The 23,283-nt window shown below is 41.9% G+C and overlaps 1 protein-coding gene across 2 annotated transcripts in view; it reads left to right on the plus strand.

The window, feature by feature from the left end:
- The window catches only part of cntnap3 (contactin associated protein family member 3), a 216,530-nt gene that overhangs the window by 87,899 nt on the left and 105,348 nt on the right, over positions 1-23,283 (plus strand). For both annotated transcript variants that reach the window (XM_020484881.2, XM_031826267.1), the window contains exons 6-10: positions 12,426-12,607; positions 15,717-15,857; positions 17,749-18,049; positions 18,258-18,407; positions 21,983-22,154. In XM_020484881.2, coding sequence (XP_020340470.1) covers positions 12,426-12,607; positions 15,717-15,857; positions 17,749-18,049; positions 18,258-18,407; positions 21,983-22,154 — 946 coding nt within the window. The remainder of the gene's footprint in view (positions 1-12,425; positions 12,608-15,716; positions 15,858-17,748; positions 18,050-18,257; positions 18,408-21,982; positions 22,155-23,283) is intronic.

The raw sequence follows: 23,283 nt of genomic DNA on the forward strand, positions 1-23,283 counted from the left end.
TCAAGCCGCCAAGCTTACCCTAGTAAAACTGACTATCCTACCGATCCTCGACTTCGGCGATGTCATCTACAAAATGGCTTCCAACACTCTACTCAGCAAACTGGATGCAGTCTATCACAGTGCCATCCGTTTTGTCACTAAAGCACCTTATACTACCCACCACTGCGACTTGTATGCTATAGTCGGCTGGCCCTCGCTACATATTCGTCGCCAGACCCACTGGCTCCAGGTCATCTACAAGTCTATGCTAGGTAAAGCTCCGCCTTATCTCAGCTCACTGGTCACGATGGCAACACCCATCCGTAGCACGCGCTCCAGCAGGTGTATCTCACTGATCATCCCTAAAGCCAACACCTCATTTGGCCGCCTTTCGTTCCAGTACTCTGCTGCCTGTGACTGGAACGAATTGCAAAAATCGCTGAAGTTGGAGACTTTTATCTCCCTCACCAACTTCAAACATCAGCTATCTGAGCAGCTAACCGATCGCTGCAGCTGTACATAGTCTATTGGTAAATAGCCCACCCTTTTCACCTACCTCATCCCCGTACTGTTTCTATTTATTTACTTTTCTGCTCTTCTGCACACCAATATCTCTACCTGTACATGACCATCTGATCTTTTATCACTCCAGTGTTAATCTGCAAAATTGTAATTATTTGCCTACCTCCTCATGCCTTTTGCACACATTGTATATAGACCCCCCCTTCGTTTTCTACTGTGTTATTGACTTGTTAATTGTTTACTCCATGTGTAACTCTTTGTTGTATGCTCACACTGCTATGCTTTATCTTGGCCAGGTCGCAGTTGCAAATGAGAACTTGTTCTCAACTAGCCTACCTGGTTAAATAAAGGTGAAATAAAAAATAAAAATAAAAAATGTAGTGCACTTATTTAGACCAAGTAGTACAATATAGTATATAGAGAATAGGGTGCTATTTGGGACGCAATCCTGGTCTTCCTCTTTGAGGTAATCAGTGAGTTCCATTTGTAAGAGGGCCTTATCACGGCTGTGTGAGGGAGAGTGAGGGAGGGTGGCAGGGTCTTGTAATGGCTGTGTGAGGGAGGGAGGGGTGGCAGGCCATTCTTCCTCTGCTTCTCTGAGGATTGGGGAAAGAACAGATTTACGTTGCTATAGGGGCACACTGTACTTTAAAGCTGTGACTATACAAGCTCTGGCAGGAACCCTCTATAGAGAACATGGAGAACTGCCATAGCACTATGCAAATGCCACCCCCCTGTATCTGCTCTGTCAGTTACATTCAAACATGTATGCATGTGCATGCTCACAAACTCACACGCATACGTAAACAACAAGTACGCACACAAACAAATACATATAGCTTTGTTGTGAAAATGGATAAATATTGAATTCTCCACACATAACCTATACACCTATTGTTGAGGAAAACCACAATACCATTCTTCCACATACACCATTATTGCCCATACATCTATCCAAACACGCAAATACAGTATATGTACATGCACAGCCATACTGTATGTACACACAGTCACAACAAAGCTTTGGTCCAAGGCTTTTCATGAGCCAAGCCTGTGCAATCAATATGGCTGCAGTGCTCACATTGAAAAACATAGGCTGTTCACCCTCCAAGGAGCAGACAGACAGACACAAGCTGTTTTCAGCAACTTTGCTGCCTGTATGTGGAAATGAATGAAATAAATGGATTGCCAAGATGTATTTCCGGTATCCAAAACCATTCCATTCCCTCTGTAGTTTACATTAATCAAAATGCCTGTTTATATTGTGAACCATTGGCTCATATTTCACTCCAATTCTTAACTGTCAACTGTAATATTTATTGGATGCAAATACATGAGGCGGCAGGGTAGCCTAGTGGTTAGAGCATTGGACTAGTAACCGAAAGGTTTCAAGTTCAAATCCCCGCGCTGACAAGGTACAACATCTGTCGTTCTGTCTCTGAACAGGCAGTTAACCCAAGTAGTCTGGGTAGCTATTTGATTAGATGTTCAGTAGTCTTATGGATTCGGGGTAGAAGCTGTTTAGAAGCCTCTTGGACCTAGACTTGGCGCTCTGGTACCACTTGCCATGCGGTAGCAGAGAGAACAGACTAGGGTGGCTAGTTTGACCAGCTGGCAAGTGTCTTTTTTAGGGCCTTCCTCTGACATGGTAAAGAGGTCCTGGATGGCAGGAAGCTTGGCCCCAGTGATGTACTGGGCCGTACGCACTACCCTCTGTAGTGCCTTGCGGTCGGAGGCCGAGCAGTTGCCATATCAGGCAGTGATGCAACCATTGGAGGTCGACCGACTAATCGGAATGGCAGATTAATTAGGGCCGATTTCAAGTTTTCATAACAATCGGTAATCGGCATTTTTGGACACTGATCATAGCTGATTATATTGCACTCCACGAGGAGACTGCCTCCACGGCAGGCTGACTACCTATTATGCGACTGCAGCAAGGAGCCAAGGTAAGGTGCTAGCTAGCATTAAACGTATCTTATAAAAAACAATCAATCTTAACATAATCACTAGTTAACTACACATGGTTGATGATATTACTAGTTTATCTAGCTTGTCCTACGTTGCATATAATCGATGCCTGTTAATTTATCATTGAATCATAGCCTACTTTGCCAAATGAGTGATTTAACAAGTGCATTAGCATAAAAGCACTGTGAAGACTATTTCTTCCTTACAAAGACAGCCAACTTCGCCAAAAGGGGGATGATTTAACAAAAGCGCATTTGCGAAAAAAGCACAATCGTTGCACGAATGTACCTAACCATAAACATCAATGCCTTGCCTTTCTTAAAATCAATACACAGAAGTATACATTTTTAAACCTGCATATTTAGTTAAAAGAAATTCATGTTAGCAGGCAATATTAAACTAGGGAAATTGTGTCACTTCTCTTGCGTTCATATCACGCAGAGTCAGGATATATGAAACAGTTTGGGCCGCCTGGCTCATTGCGAACTAATTTGCCTGAATTTTACGTAATTATGATATAACATTGAAGGTTGTGCAATGTAACAGGAATATTTAAACTTATGAATGCCACCCGTTAGATAAAATACGGAACGGTTCCGTATTTCACTGAAAGAATAAACCATTTATTTTCTAAATTATAGTTTCCAGATTTGACCATATTAATGACCTGAGGCTCGTATTTCTGTGTGCTATTATGTTATAATTAAGTCTGATTTGATATTTGATAGAGCAGTCTGACTGAGCGGTGGTAGGCAGCAGCAGGCTCATAAGCATTCATTCAAACAGCACTTTCGTGCGTTTGCCAGCAGCTCTTCGCAATGCTTCGAACATTGTGCTGTTTATGACTTCAAGCCTATCAACTCCCGATATTAGGCTGGTGTAACCGATGTGAAATGGCTAGCTAGTTAGCGTGTTGCACACTAATAGCGTTTCAAACGTCACTCACTCTGAGTCTTGGAGTCGTTGCTCTGCAAGGGCTGCGGCTTTTGTGGAGCGATGGGTAACAACGCTTCGAGGGTGGCTGTTGTCAATGTGTTCCTGGTTCAAGCCCAGGTAGGGGCGAGGAGAGGGACGGAAACTATACGTTACACTGGCAATACTGAAGTGCCTATAAGAACATCCAATAGTCAAAGTTATATGAAATACAAATGGTATAGAGAGAAATAGTCTTATAATAACCTCAACCTAAAACGTCTTAACTGGGTATATTGCAGACTCATTTTAAAAGGAACCACCAGCTTTCAAATGTTCTCATGTTCTGAGCAAGGAACTTAAACGTTAGCTTTTTTACATGGCACATATTGCACTTTTACTTTCTTCTGCAAAACTTGGTTTTTGCTTTATTTAAACCAAATTGAGCATGTTTCATTATTTATTTGAGTCTAAATTGATTTGATTGATGTATTATATTAAGTTAAAATAAAATGTTCATTCAGTATTGTAATTGTCATTATTGCAAATAAATAAATAAAAATGGGCGATTTTAATCGGCACCAGCTTTTTTAGTCCTCCAATAATCGGTATCGGTATCGGCGTTGAAAAATCATAATCGGTCGACCTCTAGTCAGGATACTCTCGATGGTGCAACTGAAGAACCTTTTGAGGATCTGAGGACCAATGACAAATCTTTTCAGTCTCCTAAGGGGAATAGGTTTTGAGGTACCTTCTTCACGGCTGTCTTGGTGTGCTTGGACCATGTGAGTTCGTTGGTGATGTGGACACCAAGGAACCACTACAGCTCTACAGCTCCACTACAGCCACTACAGCTCCACTACAGCCACGTCGATGAGAATGGGGGCGTGCTCGGTCCTCCTTTTCCTGTAGTACACAATCATCTCCTTAGTCTTGATCACATTGAGGGAGAGGTTGTTGTCCTAGCACCACATGGTCAGGTCTCTGGCCTCCTCCCTATATGCTGTCTCGTCGTTGTTGATGTTCAGGCCTACCACTGTTATGTAAACTGTTATGTGTGGGAGTCATGCCTGGCCGTGTAGTCATGAGTGAACAGGGAGTACAGGAGGGGACTGAGCACGCACCCCTGAGGGGCCCCTGTGTTAAGGATCAGAGTGGCAGATGTGTTGTTACCTACCCTTACCATCTGGGGGTGGCCCGTCAGGAAGTCCAGGATCTAGTTGCAGAGGGAGGTGTTTAGTCCCAGGGTCCTTAGCTTAGTGATGAGCTTTGAGGGCACTATGGTGTTGAACGCTGAGCTGTAGTCAATGAATAGCATTCTCACATAGGTGTTACTTTTGTCCAGGTGGGAATGGGCAGTGTACAGTGCAATAGAGATTGCATCATCTGTGGAGCTGTTTGGTCCGGTATGCAAATTGGAGTGGGTCTAGGGTTTCTGGATAATGGTGTTGATGTGAGCCATAACCAACCTTTCAAAAAACTTCATGGCTACAGACGGGAGTGCTATGGGTCGGTATTAATTTAGGCAGGTTACCTTAGTGTTCTTGGGCACAGAGACTATGGTGGTCTGCTTGGAACATGTTGGTATTACAGACTCAGACAGGGTGAGGTTGAAAATATAATTGAAGACACTTGCCAGTTGGTCAGTGCATTCTCGGAGCACACGTCCTGGTAATCAGTCTGGCCCTGTCGCCTTGTAACTGCAGCCATCCTCTCCGGCTCCATCTTACATCATTCAGGGCTCGACCAACCCAGATTATAATGTCTGATATACCACAGCTGTCAGCCAATCAGGGTTCGAACCAGACGTTTAATCAATATAACATGTGATTAGTTTTCCTCTGAAAGTACAGTCATAATATCACAGTCAAAGTATCAGTCAGAACATTTCAACATGTTAATGACTTTAAGTTTGTCAATGATTATATGTTGACCTATTACATGTTTATGGTTCACTGAACTAAGCACAAGGTGTATTCCTTGCCATGTACTGTAGCTGGATAGCAGTTCTTTTCTCCAGCTTTTTTTGCACAATTGATTGTAGGTTATGTATATGCAGTGTTTTAGAGCAAGTGTTTACGATCACAGCAATTTGAGTATGACATGTTGAAATAATTTAAACGGCCTGTATCTAGATAAGAATTTTTTTGCCATAATTGGTAATCTGATTTAAAGTTGCAGCAAACGACAGTAACATGTGCTATACAATTAAGTTATGCTGTTTTCAGATTGTCCCCATGAGTACTCCAGTTTATTCTCCATCAAATATAGTGAGATTATATGAGACAGATTGTGCAGAGACACAAGGCATTCACTACCCAATCTTACAGTGCCTTGCAAAAGTATTCAGCCCCCTTGAACTTTGCGACCTTTTGCCACATTTCAGGCTCCAGAGTTCCTCTGTGGAGATCAGAGAACCTTCCAGAAGGACACCATCTCTGCAGCTCTCTACCAATCAGGCCTTTATGGTAGAGTGGCCAGACGGAAGCCACTCCTCAGTAAAAGGCACATGACAGCCCACTTGGAGTTTTCCAATAGGCACCTAAAGGACTATTAGACCATGAGAAACAAGATTCTCAAGATTGAACTCTTTGGCCTGAATGCCAAGCATCTGGAGGAAACCAGGCACCGCTAATCACCTGGCCAATACCATCCCTACGGTGAAGCATGGTGGTGGCGGCATCATGCTGTGGGGATATTTTTCAGCGGCCAGGACTGGAAGACTAGTCAGGATTGAGTGAAAGATGAACGGAGTAAAATACAGAGAGATCCTTCATGATAACTTGCTCCAGAGCACTCAGGACTTCAGACCGGGGTGAAGGTTCACCTTCCAACAAGACAACGACCCTAAGCACACAGCCAATCCAACAGTCGCTGAATGTCCTTGAGTGGTCCAGCCAGAGCCCGGACTTGAACCCGACCGAACATCTGTGGGGAGACCTGGACATAGCTGTGCAGCGACGCTCCACATCCAATCTGACAGAGTTTGAGAGGATCTGCAGAGGAGAATGTAAATGTGATATTTCAGGTTTTATTTTTAATAAATTAGTAAAGATTTCTAAACGTATTTTTGCTTTGTAATTATGGGGTATTGTTGTAGATTGATCAGTTTTAGAATAAGGCTGTAACATAACAAAGGTGTAGGGGTCTGAGTACTTTCCGAATGCAACTGCGAAAGGTGTCATTGTACCCTGGTCATTTGTTTCCTTTTAAATCCACAATTAGAATACCTCCACAGCCTCATAGAGAATATAGATCATTTTCTAACCTCTGGATTAAACTAAATTATGATAAGTGGATTTGAGGGCCATCAAATATTACGTATTGGATCACAAAAAAACATAACTTTTACATTACCGCATAGTTTACCAATAAAATGGTCTGACGGTGAAGTGGAAATAGTCCATTTCTTTTTTCCGGATATGAATACTATCTCACTGCAATATATTTTAATCGAAAGTTAGCAAAAAATAGATAAGATCTTGCTACCATGGAAAGGGAAATATTTGTGGAAAAATCACCCATATTAAGTCATATCCCAGTTTACCTATTTACTTACAGCCTTGCCTACACCTAGTGAATTGCTTTTTTAAAGATATGAGCAAAACATTCACTTTTATTTGGGACTGTAATCCAGACAGGATTAAACAGGCCTATTTATATAATGAATAGCACAGAAATGATTAAATATTAAAGCAATAGAACTCTCACTAAAGGCATCAGTCATACAAAAGTTATACATAAATCCAAACGGATTCTCTAGCAGATTAGTAAAAATGTCTCACCCCATGTTCAAGAATGGCCTTTTTCCCTTTATTCAGATTACAACCACTCACTTTGGGTTATTTTATTATAATGTATAGAACAGTAAAGACCAAAATTGGTAAAAAATAAAATAAAAATGTGATAAAAAAAAGTATACAAGTTTCATTTAAGGAACAAAAAATTTACAGCTGTGCCATATAGATTGCAAAATAGTTGTGAAAATATTTTTGATGTACTGATTCCATGACACATGGTTTATGAACTGATACACCAAAACACCTTTGAGTTTCTGAATTTAAATTATTATACTATATATGGGGGATACAACCATCCCAGCTCTGCAGATTTTGATGTGAAGAATAATATATAACACAAACATGTTTAATCTTTAATTTACAATCTGTAGAAACTGAGAATAGAAAGGTTCAGAAATGTTTTTAAACATCACAGTACCGTTGAAAAATATATGGCAAATAGAAAAACTGGATGGGACTAAAAACTAATGTAAAATATACTGTGTCCGTAAAAAGTATATAGGTTCAGAACTTTTTTGGTACAGCACAGTTAAAAATATATGGCAAATAGAAAAACTGGATGGTCTTCAGAGATATATGAGAGAGGTTGAGTGTACCTGAAGGATGTATGGCAGATTATAAATTATGCAGACAATTACATTGATGGAAACCACAATCTATTTCTAATACTAAAGCTGATCTACTGCCCCCCTCAAAAAAAAAAAACTTTGATTGAAAAAGGTTGATCAAACGGAGAGTTCTGAAAGTTTGACACTAGCGCAAATAATGTCTCTCTGAGACTCGAACTCTGCCATGAGACTTGTCCCTCACATCTGCCCATGGGGATTAGGTCTGCTTCTCAAGTGGCACCATATTCCCTAAAGATGTAGGATCTTAATTTGGGCCGGTTTGCTACAGCAGTAAAATAATGCTGCAGCAACGGGAAATGTGAATTATTATGCAGATTATAATTAAAGCTGCAATATGTAATTTTGGGGGGGTGATCTGACCAAATTCACATAGAAATGTGAGTTATAGATCTGTCATGCTCATTGAAAGCAATTCTAGATACGTTCTATGTGTGCAATTTCTATGCGTCCAGTTTTGTTTTTCAGTCCTTTACTTCCGTGTACACTAGCTTAAACAGCTGAAAAAAATATGTTTTTATTATTGAAAAGATATTTAACAGCGGTTTAGATGGTACAATAATTCTCTACACATTGCTTGTTTTGTCACAAACTGAAATTAGGTGAGATCCTACACCTGTATACTGTCCCTAATTTTGACCCTTGACCCTGTGGAATAGGGTGCCATTTGGAACGCATTAGGTATGGGCCAAACTGCCTCTGCCACGAAGAGAGCTCAGTTAATCAATACCAATGGATATTTATTTGTTTGTGAAGCTCGACCTCAAGGCCTCTTAATCGTGTCTCATTCCATCTCTCTTCTCAACTAATCTGACATCATACAAATAACCTCTACATAATTGATGTGTTAAAGTGACACACATTCATCATTTGCAGAAGTCTCTCTCTCTTAATGATGTTGTAGCCTCTATGTACGTCCCAAATGACTATTCCCTATATAGTTCACTACTTTTGACCAGGGCCCTTTAAAATTCTAATCAAAAGTAGTGCACTATGTAGGGATTAGGGTGCCATTTGGGATGCAGACCTCTCCGCTATAACCAGCTTCTCCGAAGAATGTCTAATACATATTTAATTATGGAGTGCATTTGCTTCACTCATTCCTTCACCCCTGGCACCACAGTACTGCACTGCTTCTTTTCCAGACCTGGGTTCAAATACTATTTGAAGCTTACTTGAGCTTGCCTGGTACAATGGAACCAATAGTAGTCCCAAAACATCAGAACCCCACCCATCTAGCACTACAGACAGGCTAAAGCAAATGCTTAAAGTATTTGAAATATTTAAAATTGTATTTGAACCCAGGTTTGTTATTTACTGTAAGACAAAAACATTCACCCAACATGTTGTGAGGTTGCGGACTGTAAAGTTGGACCTGCTAGAGTTCATACTATATCATGAATTATGTCCTGCTATCTTTTACAAGCTGCAGTTTTTTAAATGATGCATAATTACTTATTGGGCTTCTTTCTTTAGCCAGTATGGTTGGTATGGTATACTGTACAAGAAAGTCCCCAACAAGTATTAAATGACTGTGAAGTTCATGGTTTCTCAATGTGGCTGTGTGTCTCCCATGTGGCACCCTATTTGCTATATAGTGCTCTACTTCAAAGGTAGTGCACTATGTAGGGAATAGATTGCCAGATATCCCGAGTCTCATGCCAGAAAAACAGTTAAAAAGCTACTGTAGTTTAAAACACTGAGCCTTCAAGACACCAACCCTGTTCAACCTTATGACGTCTGTCTTCTCAAAGGCAGCACACTCATGTATCTTCATTTTATCTTTTTGGTATGGGCCATTAAGTCATGGATTGTGATAAAGTTTTTTTCACTAAGTCACTTACACGCCTACCACACCGCACGCGTTGCGTGTGCAAGCGTTGCAAAATAAATGTACAAATACTGTATCTGCTATTCAATCATTTCGTCGAAACTTCTGATGCCATCAATGGGCTTCTGCCTAGCCAGGTGCTGAAAAAGAACTTGGTTCTATTTGACATGTTTGGCGTGCTGCAAGTCCCGCCTCTGCCATCTCCTCATTGTTTTTTAGGAGAATATACCCACGTGGGTGATTGAAAGATGAACGAGTGTCACACTCCAGGCAATTTCATTGTGGTAATGCTCCTTATAGTTGGTTGCCAACTGCCATATAAAATCAGAAGAAGAAGAAGAAGAATGCACTAGGTTTCCCCTTTTTATCTGTGGATTAATTGTCAGAGTGGAGAACACAGGATTTTGTATGACTCAACATGGGTCAAAATTATACAAAGATCCAGCAACATAAAAAAAAGGACCATATGCATTTCAGGTAAAACAACAACATAATGTTTATTTTCCAGGACAAATTTGCTAGCAATAGTGAACAAAAATGTAAATGCAACATGTTGTGTTGGTCCCATGTATCATACGCACAAGAAGCTTATTTCTCAAAAATGTTGTACACAAATCTGTTTACATCCCTGTTAGTGAGCATTTCTCCTTTTCCAAAATAATCCATCCACCTGACAGGTGTGGCATTTCAAGAAGCAGATTAAACAGCATGATCATTACATAGGTGCACCTTGTGCTGGGGACAATAAAAGGCCACTCTAAAATGTGCAGTTTTGTCACACAAGAGAGTGCCGCAGATGTCTAAAGGGAGGGAGGGTGCAATTGAAATCCTGACTGCAGGAATGTCGACCAGAGCTTTTGCCATATAATTGAATGTTAATTTCTCTACCAAAAGCTGCCTCCAACATTGTTTTAGAAAATTTGGCAGTTCGTCCAACCAGCCTCATAACAGCAGACCACATGTAACCACAGCAATCCAGGACCTCCACATCCGGCTTCTTCACCTGCAGGATCGTCTGAGACCAGCCATCCAGACAGCTGATGAAACTGAGGAGTATTTATGTCTGTAATAAAGCCCTTTTGTAGGAAAAAACTACTTCTGATTGGCTGGGCCTGGCTCTGCCATGGGTGGGCCTATGCCCTCCAAGGCTGCACCCCTGCTAAAGTGACTAGTGACTGATTTTCCGATCCACAGCCTTACCTTTTTTTTAAAGGTATCTGTGACCAACAGATGCATAGCTGTATACACAGTCATGTGAAGCCCATAGATTAGGGCCTAATGAATTTATTTCAATTGACTGATTTCCTTATGTGAACTTTAACTCAGTAAAATCATTAACTGTTTCATATTGCATTTATATTTTTGTTCAGTATGTTTGGTTCACAGTTGGTTTTGGTATTTTAACTTACGTGTCATGAACGCATCTGGTGGGGATAAACAAAATCAACACGCGCGTGATTGCAGACGCAGAATCAGGTGCTGAGCCGGTTTTGTCAGCATTTTCGGTTGATTGCACAGATGAAGCCATGTGGATTAATATATTGAGTAGTTGACTGGCATCTCTCTTACTGATGTTTGTGTCTCTTGAATGATTTAGTATGTGGTGACATAAACACTGGAAACCAGTGGTGGCGGTCTCACAGTAATGGTTGGAATGGAATTAATGGAATGGTATCAAACACATAAAAAAACATGGTTTCCATGTATAATATACCATTCCACTCCAGTCATAACTACACTATATATGTATATATACAAATGTATGTGGACACCACTTCAAATGAGTCGAAGCAGATATTTCAGCAACACCCTTTGCTGACAGGTGTATACAATTTAGCACACAGCCATGCAATCTCCAAAGACAATTACAGGCAGGAGAATGGTCTTACTGAAGAGCTCAGTTCGTCAAATATCTGCCCTGCTAGAGCTGCCCCGGTCAACTGTAAGTGCTGTTGTTGTGAAGTGGAAATGTCTAGGAGCGATAACCGCTCAGCCGTGAAGTGGTAGGCCACACAAGCTCACAGAACGGGACCGCCGAGTGCTGAAGCGTGTGTCGATTACAACACTCACTGCCGAGTTCCAAACTGCCTCTGGAAGCAACTTCAGCACAATAACTGTTTATCAGGAGCTTCATGAAATGGGTTTCCATGGCCTAGCAGCCGCACACAAGCCTAAGATCACCATGCGCAATGCAAAGCATTGGCTGGAGTGGTGTAAAGCTTGCTGCCATTGGACTCAGTGGAAATGCATTCTCTGAAGTGATGAATCACGCTTCACCATCTGGGGGACCTGATCTGTCAGGTGAAGCGTGATTCGTCTGCGAATCTGGGTTTGGCGGATGCCAGGAGAACACTACCTGCCCGAATGCATAGTGCCATCTGTAAAGTTTGCTGGATGAGGAATAATGGAGCCTGCGAGCCAGGCCTAACCGCCCAACATCAGTGCCCAACCTCACTAATGCTCTCATGGCTGAACGGAAGAAATTCCCCGCAGCAATGTTCCAACATCTAGAGGAAAGCCTTCCCAGAAGAGAGGAGGGTGTTATCACAGCAAACGGGGACCAACTCCATATTAATGCCCATGATTTTGGAATTAGATTTTTTTAAATGTAGTCTATGAGCCATCCTCGACTCACCAGTCTCCACTGCTTGAAACGTACAGCATTTCCTTATTCTAGCATTGCCTGTCCAAGAAAGGAAAACACTTATATCAGACTATTACCAGAACACGTTTTCCTCTGTGATTAATGTATGGTTTTCTTTCTGTGTCTCTGTTGTATTCCAGATAAAAGTGTCACTCCTGGTCCTGAGAGCCACATGGTTGTGTCACTGGGTAGTCTTCTAGATGACCAGCACTGGCACCACGTAGCCATCGAGCGCTTTAGTGGCCACCTCAACTTCACTGTGGACAAAAGCTCTCAGCAAATCCAGGTTCCTGCAGAACTCAGTCCTTCCGAGATAAACAAGGTGTGTTGTCTGTGACCTGTTTCTCAAATAATTCCACACACGCACACACACACAAAAACCATTCCTGCATGCTTGTTCTTTCAAATATTACCCTCCATTTGTCTCTAACCGATGCATTCATAGATACTGTACGAATTAAACACATAGAAGACACACACTCCAAATAAATATAGCTTTGTAGCACGGGTCTTGATTATGCCATTGAATTCTCTCCAAGAGGGATTCATTAAAGGCCGCTAATGAATAAGATTAACCCAACCTCCATACAATATTTCTAGACGGTTTTAATAAATGGCCTATAGAAATACTTTTCTATTGAAATTGAAACACAGTTGAGCTACTGATCATAATCTACATGAGTCCTATTGAGACATTTATGTACATTGCCATTGTAGTCCCTACCTGAATACACAGATTGGGATAATTTATTTAATCTACTCTTCTGCGCTCTGCTCTATGCTACTCTGCTCTATTCTGTTCTGCTCTGCTTTACTCTTCTACTCTACACTACTCGTCTCGTCTCTTCTGCTCTACTCTTCTCTTCTGCTCTGCTCTACTTCATAGCCAGCAGCATACCACCCTGCATCCCACTGCTGACTTGCTTCTGAAGCTAAGCAGGGTCGGTCCTGGATGGGATACCAGAATTTGTTGGATGGCCTGTAGGAGGCAACCTTTCCTCTGGTCTGAAAAAATATCCCAATTCCCCAGGGCAGTGATTGGGGACATTGCCCTGTGTAGGGTGCTGTCTTTCAGATGGGACGTTAAATGTGTGTCCTGACTTTCTGAGGTCACTGAAGATCTCATGACACTTATGGTAGGGGTGTTAACCCGTTGACCTGGCTAAATTCCCAATCTGGCCCTCATACCGTCATGGCCACCTAATCATCCCCAGTTTTCAATTGGCTCATTCATGCCCTCTCCTCTGTAACTATTCTCCAGATTGTTGCTGTCAATGATAATATGTTCTCAGTCAATTTACCTGGTTTAATTAAAAACCGCACTCTACTCTACTCTGCTGTTCCACTCAACTATACTCTGTCCTATTCTAATCTACTCTTCTCTTCTAATCTGCACTTCTATCCTTCTCTGCTCTGCTCTTCTTTTCTACTCTACTCTGCTCTTTTCTTCTACTTTACTCTGCTCTACTCTACTATTCTGCTCTACTCTACTCTGCTCTTTTCTTTAACTCTGCCCTTCTACTCTGCTTTTCTACTCTACTCTTCTGCTCTGCTCTACTCTACTCTGCTCTGCTCTGCTCTGCTCTACTTCGCTCTTCTACTCTGCTCTGCTATTTTCTTCTACTCTAACCTGCTCTACTCTGCTCTTCTCCTCTACTCTTCTGTTCTAATCAATTTTGCTCTAATCTTCTACTCTACTCTTTTCTTTTTCTCTACTCTACTCTGCTCTTTTCCTCTAATGTACTCTGTCCTGCTCTACTCTACTCTACTCTACTCTACTCTACTCTACTCTACTCTACTCTGCTCTGCTCTGCTCTTCTATTCTACTCTACTCTTCCATTCTGCTCTTCTACTCTGCTCTACTCTTCTACTTTACTCTGCTCTACTCTACTATTCTGCTCTACTCTACTCTGCTCTTTTCTTTAACTCTGCCCTTCTACTCTGCTTTTCTACTCTACTCTTCTGCTCTGCTCTACTCTACTCTGCTCTGCTCTGCTCTGCTCTACTTCGCTCTTCTACTCTGCTCTGCTATTTTCTTCTACTCTAACCTGCTCTACTCTGCTCTTCTCCTCTACTCTTCTGTTCTAATCAATTTTGCTCTAATCTTCTACTCTACTCTTTTCTTTTTCTCTACTCTACTCTGCTCTTTTCCTCTAATGTACTCTGTCCTGCTCTACTCTACTCTACTCTACTCTACTCTACTCTACTCTACTCTACTCTACTCTGCTCTGCTCTGCTCTTCTATTCTACTCTACTCTTCCATTCTGCTCTTCTACTCTGCTCTACTCTTCTACTCTACTCTACTCTACTCTGTTCTTTTTTCTTCTTCTCTACTCTACTCTGCTCTTCTACTCTACTCTGCTCTTTTCTTCTTCTCTGCTCTGCTCTACTCTTCTGCTCTACTCTGCTCTGCTCTTTTCTTCTGATCTTTTCCTCAACTCTATTCTGGTCTTCTACTGTGCCCTACTCTACTCTGCTCTTTTTTTACTCTACACTGGTCTACTCTACTCTACTCTGCTCTTCTACTCTGCTCTGCCCTTCTCTTTTGTTCTACTCTGCTCTTTACTTCTTCTCTGCTCTGCTCTACTCTTCTCTTCTGCCCTGCTCTACTCTTCTGTCTACTCTACTCCTCTGTTCTACTCTACTCTGCTCTTTTCTTCTGATCTTTTCCTCAACTCTATTCTGGTCTTCTACTGTGCCCTACTCTACTCTGCTCTTTTTGTACTCTACTCTGGTCTACTCTACTCTGCTCTTCTACTCTTCTCTGCCCTTCTCTTCTGCTCTACTCTGCTCCTTTCTTCTACTCTACCCTGCTCTATTCTGCTCTTCTCCTCTACTCTTCCTCTCAACCTTGCTCAACTCTTCTACTTTTCTCTTCTACTCTGCTCTTTTCTTCTACTCTACCCTACTCTACACTGCTCTTCTACTCGGCGATTCTCTTCTACTCCACTCTGCTCTTCTACTCTACTCTACTCTACTCTACTCTACTCTACTCTACTCTACTCTACTCTACTCTGCTCGACTGTTCGACTCTGCTCTTCTCTTCTACTCTGCTCTTCTCTTCTACTCTGCACTTTTCATCTAACCTACTCTGCTCTTCTCTGCACTTTTCTTCTACACTACACTACTCTGCTCAACTCTGCTCTTTTCTTCTACTCTACTCTGCTCTACTCTTCTCTACTCCACTCTGTCCTGCTCTACTCTGCTCTGCTCTTCTCGTCTACTCAACTCTGCTCTGTCCTGCTCTACTCTACTTTACTTTACCTTTTTATTCCTTCCTAAACATATGCCATCAATGAATGATTTCCAATCTCATTTGGTCTATCACCACTTGTTGAAGGTGTTACTATATCAAATTCCCATATAATGATAATATACTGTAGGTAAGAACATGTTGGAATATTAACTTTGGCTTGATGTTCTTTCACAAGATTAGCTATGGTGGCGTCCAGTGCCATGGAAGTCAGAGGGTTATGTCCAGGAGGAACTTCCATGGGTGCCTTGAGAACCTGCTCTGGAATGATGTGAACGTGATAGATCTGGCCAAACAGCAACAGCAGGTCTCCATCACGGTACGTTTGCAAAGAGGAGGGAACACATCACCTCTATATCACTCTCCATCCAAAGTGCATGAATTAAGTAGCAAACTGAATTGAATAGAAAATGTAACAACTCTTGGAGGTTGATAAAAAATTTATAAAACCAACTTGTTTCAGCCCTTAAGCCATCCTCCGGGTTTGCTACCTCAGCCTGTTGAACTGTAGGTGGTTGGTGATAGGTTTATTTAACCTTTATTTAACTAGGCTAACCTGGAATTATCTGGGATTTATCTGCTAACCTGGATTCAAATAGTATTTGTTTTCTTTCAAATACATTAGCTGAGCTTGATTGAGCAAAATTGAACAGGTGGAATAGTCGCAAAAGTACAAAAGTATTTAAAAGGAAACAGAGATACTATAAATCCCATAGCGCCCCTTGTGTGTGAACTGCTGGAAAATCAGACCTCCCTGCATCTAGCTGCTCCTCTATGTAACAGAATCACCTCAATACAAATGGGTTATTTTTCTGTTGATTGGTCCATTCATTGAACAGAGAGTCTGAATCCCTCTAGATGGTGTTTAGCTCTCTCCTAAACACATTTTACCGTCTTGTAAATGATTACCTTAACTGCTCCAAAATGAAGTAGCGAATGGAGGAATAAGCAGAAATAATTCATGCGGGAAAACTGAAATTAATAAACACCCACACATCTAACACAGAGAATACCAGTAGCCAGAAATGAGATATGACCACTTGTTTAAATGTAATAAATATGCTAGGGAAATGAAAGTGACGTCAGTCTCTGGAGTATACTTTGAGGACATATTTCTTTGTTCTTTTTCAGTGGTAAAATATTCTGCTCACTACAGTAGCATACTGTAAGCACACTGTTGCAGTATATCACATTCACTGCTGCTGTTGTAGTAGTTACTGTACAACAATGTCATTGTAACGCTCGTCGTCGTAAGGAAGAGTGGACCAAAGCGCAGCATGGAAAGTGTTCATGATCTTTGTCAAGAATCACTCAAACAAAAATAACGACTACCAAAAACAAAAGCGAACAGTTCCGTCAGGCACATTATACTAAACGGAAAACAACACCCCATAAAACCCAAACGGAAAATGACAACTTATATACGATCCCCAATCAGAGACAACAATAGACAGCTGCCTCTGATTTATAACCACACTCGGCAAAAACAACAAAGAAATAGAAAAAATTGATTCTCCCACCTGAGTAACACCGTGACCTAACCAAACATAGAGAATAAATAAAGATCTCTAAGGTCAGGGCGTGACAGTCATACTAGTCATACTAAAGATACTGCTGTGATATCACTTTGAGCTAGACAGTACTGTAATACACCATTTTCGCCCAGCAGCAGACCATGAAACCATCATTACTATACAACCACCATCCAACAACAATGGTCAACACATTAGATGGCTAGACCCTACTCCCAGACAGACACACAGTATGATTTCAGTCATAACTTCACAAAGTTGCATTTGACTAGCCTGATTAAGATGGTCCATGTTATTACTAGCTTAAACCAGACTGAATGCTGGGCTCACCATTGTTTCATTGAAGCAAAACAATGGTTGAGTGCAGAATTCAGTCTGGTTTAACCTGGCTAGCATGACAGCGATCGTCTTTGTTTGCTCTGCTAATGTCCTGAGATCATATACTTCAGATCCCTATAAGGTTGAGGACTCTCATTATGATATGTATTATGAATGTCCTCCTGCTGGACATCTTGCTGATTAGATTAATCTCTTCTAATGCCATTTGCAATAGACTCAGGTCAGATGTCCCTTAGCTTGATTTCACCGTCTTGCTGAGGACTAATTAATATTTAGGTTTTTCCCATTACATTACACATATCTATATACGTATATATATATATACACACTTTTTTTTAGGGCAATGTGACCTTTACATGTGCTGAGCCAGTCTCTGTCCCCGTGACGTTCGCCGGCGCGCAGAGTTTTCTCCAGTTGCCAGGGGCAGCGCAGCAGCAGAGAGATGGCGGCGGGGTTGCCGTGGCGGTGGTTGGCGTGGCGATCAGCCTGCAGTTCCGGACCTGGAATAGAGCGGGCCTTCTGTTAACCTTTGACCTCCAGCAGCAGGCGGGAAGCCTGTGGCTCTACCTGAGTGAGGCCAGAGTCAGGCTGCAGATACACAAGGCTGGAAGATACACAATCCTAGTGGACGTAACTGCAGGTCAGATCAACAGTAACATATGGTTGCTGTTTTGTGAAGTTTTGATCTCTGAGAATAACACAATCTCATTACCCTAAATAGCTAATCACTGGAAAAACAAAAACATCCTTATTGCACCCTAAGACTGTTATGCAAAATATTGAATTGAGCAGGATAATGTCCTATATTATAGGTAGCTAATACACTCTTGTTTCCTTTCTGTCCATAGGATTTGGTCTGAACGATGGCCAGTGGCATTCAGTAGACCTAATTGCAAGGAGAGGTCATCTGACCATCACTGTGGATAAAGAGGAAGACTCCACGGCTCATGCCAGCCCATCTTTCCCCGTGGTATCAGGAAACAACCTCTTCTTTGGAGGTGAGAGAAAACAACATGCATCATACACTGAGTGTACAAAACATTAGGAACACCTTCCTAATATTGAGTTGCACCCTCTTTTGCCCTCAGAACAGCCTCAATTTGTCTGGCCATGGACTACAAGGTGTCGAAAGCGTTCCACAGGGATGCTGGCCCATGTTGACTCCAATGTCTCCCACAGTTGTGTCAAGTTATTCTTTGAGTCGTGGACCATTCTTGATACACAAAGGAAACTGTTGAGTGTGAAAAACCCAGCAGCGTTACAGTTCTTGACACACACAAACCGGTGTGCCTGGCACCTACTACCATACCCCGTTCAAAGGCACTTAAATATTTTGTCTTGTCCATTCACCCTCTGAATGGCACACATACACAAATAATGTCTCAATTGTCTCAAGGCTTAAGAAACCTTCTTTAACATGTCTCCTCTCCTTCATCGACACTGGTTGAAGTGCATTTAACAGGTCACATCAATAAGGGACCATAGCTTTCACCTGGATTCACCTGGTCAGTCTATGTCATGGAAAGAGCAGGTGTTCCTAATGTTTTGTGTACATTGGACCTCAGGTTTTTTTCTGACTGTGTCACATGACCAGGAAAAACTCTTCGCCCTAATCATAAATACTACTTGGCTTTCCAGAGACTAATCCTAATTTCAGTTAGATAGGCAAGGGTAACTGTTGGTGCATATGTGTATCAAGATTTGTTTTGGACCAGTAGTGTTTGATCTCAGGGCTTAGTGCAGAGAAGCATAGAGCTTCTTAACCAGACTGCGGGAACTCTCCTCCTCCTCCACTTTAGCTTCCCTCAGAGCATTGTTTCTCTGTTTGGATTCTGTGTTTGTCTCTCTGTCCCCCTCTCCCTTCTTCCCCTCAGCAAAATCTTTTTGGAAGGCTTGTCACATCATTTAACTACCTTTAGCAGAGAGCCAGGCAGCACCAGCTCTGTGTCCACAGCCCACACACACTGGAAATCAAGCAGAATAACAGTTATGCTTAGAAAATCTCCCGTGTTCAACACTTGGCCTTCACTCTGGAATATACAACCTATACTCTGAATATACAATGCATTCGGAACTGTATATCGATTTGGAGATCGATACTACAGCGAGCTCCAAATCGACATGCATGGAATCATCGACAGGTCAGTACAAAACACCATTCCCTGATAGGATTGTTACTAGGGTTGCACAACATTCCCAGAATTCCCATGTTTTACAGAAATCCTGGTTTAAGAATTCTCAGATTCCTGTTTATTCCCTCCTGATTCCAGGAATCTTGTAACAGGAATTTCTGGATAACCGAGTGTCAGTGTCACTAATGCTATATCCTCCTCAGTTCACACACAAACTTAGCCAGATATAACTGGTACAAGGACAACATGGGTGTGTGGACTATTGGATGAATCAAATCAAATCAAATCAAATGTATTTATATAGTCCTTCGTACATCAGCTGATATCTCAAAGTGCTGTACAGAAACCCAGCCTAAAACCCCAAACAGCAAGCAATGCAGGTGTAGAAGCACGGTGGCTAGGAAAAACTCCCTAGAAAGGCCAATACCTAGGAAGAAACCTAGAGAGGAACCAGGCTATGTGGGGTGGCCAGTCCTCTTCTGGCTGTGCCGGGTGGAGATTATAACAGAACATGGCCAAGATGTTCAAATGTTCATAAATGACCAGCATGGTCGAATAATAATAAGGCAGAACAGTTGAAACTGGAGCAGCAGCACAGTCAGGTGGAAGTTGAAACTGGAGCAGCAGCATGGCCAGGTGGACTGGGGACAGCAAGGAGTCATCATGTCAGGTAGTCCTGGGGCATGGTCCTAGGGCTCAGGTCAGTTGAAACTGGAACAGCAGCATGGCCAGGTGGACTGGGGACAGCAAGGAGTCATCATGTCAGGTAGTCCTGGGGCATGGTCTCTCTCGGGAGAGAGAAAGAAAGAGAGAAGGAGAGAATTAGAGAACGCACACTTAGATTCACACAGGACACCGAATAGGACAGGAGAAGTACTCCAGATATAACAAACTGACCCCAGCCCCCTGACACATAAACTACTGCAGCATAAATACTGGAGGCTGAGACAGGAGGGGTCAGGAGACACTGATGAACTAATGGTATTATGAAAGCTCCTGATTTAACCTAATTTTGAGTCATTTTTAGGAAATTCTCTTATCCAGGGCGACTTACAGGAGCAATTAGGGTTAAGTGCCTTGCTCGGAGATTCGAACCAGCAACTTTTCAGTTACTGGACCTACCTCTTGACCGCTAGGCTACCTGCTGCCTGTGTAACTTCATTCAACTTCGGTGTTGAGTTTGGTACATTATACAGTGAAGTCCTTTAGCAGACTTTCTTAACCAGAGCAACATACAGAGCAGGAGCAATTAGGGTTACGTGTCTTGCACAAGACCCATTGACTTTTGCCAAATTTTTTACACTTTCGCTGGCATAGGTGAAAACTATTATCTCTTATTGATCTCACCTATAGATGAAAGGGAGGAGAGAGGTTAAAGAAGTCTTTGTAAGCTTTGAGAATTAATTGTATTTATATTTAACTAGGCAAGTCAGTTAAGAAGAAATTCTTATTTTACAATGACGGCCTACCCCTTCCACAACCTGGGCGACAGTGGGGCAATTGTGCACCACCCTATGGGACGCCCTATCACTACCAGTTGTGATACAGCCTGGGATCGAACCAGGGTCTGCAGTGACACCTCTAGCACTGAGATGCAATGCCTTAGACAACTGCGCCACTTGGGAGCATATGTTTTTCCCATTCAGAGGGTAAATGGGCAAGACAAAAATTTGAAATGCCTTTGAACGGCAGTAGGTGTCAAGTGCACCGGTTTCTGTTAAGAACTGCAACGCTGCTGGGTTTTTCACACTCAACAGTTTCCCATGTGTATCAAGAATGGTCCACCAAAAAAGGACATCCAGACAACTTGACACAACTGTGGGAAGCATTGGAGTCAACATGGGGAAGATCCCTGTGGAACGCTTTCGACACCTTGTAGAGTCCATGCCCCGACAAATTGAGGCTGTTCTGAGGGGAAAAGGGGGAGGTACAACTCAATATTAGGAAGGTGTTCCTAATGCTTGATATTTTGTTTACTCAGTGTATATACTGTACAAGCTATACTCTGAAAATACAAGCTATACTCTGAATAATCAAGCTATACTCTGACTATACAAGCTGTCAGATGACTATACAAGCTATACACAGAATATACAAGCTGATCTCTGAATATACAAGCTGACCTCTGAATATACAAGCTGATCTCTGAATATACAAGCTGACCTCTGAATATACAAGCTGATCTCTGAATATACAAGCTGACCTCTGAATATACAAGCTATACTCTGAATATTCTTCTTATATTGTATACCCTGAATATACAAGCTGTCCTCTGAATATACAAGCTGTACTCTTCTTCGCTACTGTATGAGATACAACATATCTTTGTAATCCTTGATCATGGGGTAATGGCTTTGGCCTGTTTTTATTGACCACCTGTCTTTTGTAATGCCTACTTGTAAATGGGCGTTGATTTATGGCTGTCGTTTGGTCTAATACAGGTTGCCCGGACAGTGAGAATAACCAGGAGTGCAGAAACCCCTTCAACGTGTTCCAAGGCTGTATGAGACACATCCATGTGGATAACAATGCTGTGGATCTCATCAAGGTACAACAGATGCTGATAGGAAACTACAGCGATCTTCAAATCGACATGTGTGGAATCATTGACAGGTCAGTACAAAACAGTTCACACACAAACCTAGCCAGATATAACTGGTACAAGGACAACCTGGGTGTGTGGACTATTGGATGAACTAATGGTATTATGAAAGCTCCCGATTTAACTTAATTTTGAGTCATTTTTAGGAGACACTCTTATCCAGAGCAACTTACAGGAGGAATTAGGGTTAAGTGCCTTGCTCGGAGATTCAAACCAGCAACTTTTCGGTTACTGGACCTACCTCTTGACCACTAGGCTACCAACTGCCTGTGTAACTTCATGTAATGCAGTGTTGAGTACATTTTACATTGAAGTCCTTTAGCAGACTTTCTTAACAAGAGCAACATACAGAGCTGGAGCAATTAGGGTTACATGTCATTCTCAAGGCCATATCAGCAGATTTTAGTCACCTAGTCTGCTCAGGCATTTGAAACAGCAACCTTTCAGTTACTGGCCCAATGCCCTTATCCACTGCGTTACCTGGTAGAGAGAAGATCTTCCCCGACACTTTTCTTGATTGTTTTCACATCTACCTTTTATATGAAGTGAAAACATTTCTGAGGTAAGGTGTGCTATTTTGACAATACAACATTGTGAAGTGAAAGGGGGATATTACACCACCCTGTGGAGTCCCAGAGATGAGGAATCAGCGGCAGAAAGATTGGTCCTATATGAAATGTAGACGTATTGTTCAGTGGAGGCCGTGGTTTGGAAATAACCAATATGATGTTCCCTGCAGAGACTGATTTGTTACAATTCTATTATTGCTGCTGCATTGCTGCTGCTGCCCTGTCAACTCTATGCTGTAGTTTTTAGTTTAGAGGGCATGGTTTGTTTTTCTAATGCCACTCTCTTCTCTCGTTTCTCCTTGATTTTAAATGGCTCACTGTTTGGTCTCCCATCGCATTTCTCTTATATTGTCATCTTTGTTATGGCCATTATCATCAAAGTCATCATCACTTTCATCTTCCATTTTCACTTATCATCACCACTGTCATCACCATCTATCAGTATTGTTATTGGGGGTGCATTCCAAATGGCTCCCTTTCCCCTATATTCTGTAGTAAACTACTTTTGACCAGGCACTATATGGGGAATGGGGTGCCATTTGGGATGGAGACATTGTAATCTTTATCTTCG

This window comes from Oncorhynchus kisutch, linkage group LG6 (assembly GCF_002021735.2).
Source record: "Oncorhynchus kisutch isolate 150728-3 linkage group LG6, Okis_V2, whole genome shotgun sequence".
NCBI lineage: Eukaryota > Metazoa > Chordata > Actinopteri > Salmoniformes > Salmonidae > Oncorhynchus > Oncorhynchus kisutch.